Genomic DNA, 652 nt, shown 5'->3' with positions numbered 1-652 from the left:
CCCTCGCCCTCGCCCTCGCCCTCGCCCTCGCCTCCAGCCTCTTCATCCTGGTCCAGATTGAGATCCTCTGGCAGATCCATGGCCTCGGGCTCGGGTCTCTTGTCCTGCTGACCGTGGTAGGGGTCCACTTCATTCTCATCGAACTCCCTCTGAGAAACGAAAGGGGGAACAGGTCAGACACAGCGAAGACATAAAGACGAGAGAGGAGATGAAGTGAAGGTTTGAAATTTCTAATTTCCGATTCTAATCCTGTATAATGAAAATGACCTCATCTCCCTGCTCGTGGATCTTCTCTTTTTCCTCCTCGTCCGTCTGTTGGTCTTTATCCTGGTTCTTCTTGTCTTTGTTGGCGTCTGCGGCGTCCAGGTTGTCGTCTTTGGCGACCAGCTCCGATTCACCCTAACGCAGAATCCACAGCGTCGACAAAGGAAATCAGGGCACGGCGACAAATGTGACATCGAACTACATCAAATATATAAAACCCCTTGGTCCTGTACCTGGTCCATGCCCTGGCCAGACTCCTCCTCTTTGTCACTTCCTTCCTCGTCCTGATCGTCCTCATCGTCTCCCCACATTCTCTCGTCCAGAGTGTCGGTCTGGCCGTCGCCCAGGTTGCCCATCTTTTTGTCCAGCTCCTCCTCATCCTCTTTAT

General features: G+C 52.9%; 1 protein-coding gene across 1 annotated transcript; it reads right to left on the bottom strand.

Moving 5' to 3' along the window:
- Nucleotides 1–7: 7 nt before the first annotated feature.
- LOC111659861 (midasin-like) lies at nucleotides 8–646 on the bottom strand (the record flags this gene model as incomplete). The annotated part of the gene is made up of 3 exons (XM_023412941.1): nucleotides 498–646; nucleotides 268–399; nucleotides 8–149 (listed from the first exon to the last, which is right to left on the bottom strand). Coding segments are annotated over exons 1-3 (397 nt in total), but the record flags the coding sequence as incomplete, so codon positions are not given.
- Between the last annotated feature and the right edge of the window lie 6 nt (nucleotides 647–652).

Source organism: Seriola lalandi, unplaced genomic scaffold, assembly GCF_002814215.2.
Source record: "Seriola lalandi dorsalis isolate HSWRI2012SDOR001 ecotype SW California unplaced genomic scaffold, Sedor1 jcf7180001985436, whole genome shotgun sequence".
Taxonomy (NCBI): domain Eukaryota; kingdom Metazoa; phylum Chordata; class Actinopteri; order Carangiformes; family Carangidae; genus Seriola; species Seriola lalandi.
Note: the sequence above shows the minus strand (reverse complement) of the source record. Positions and strands in the feature narration are given on the sequence as shown.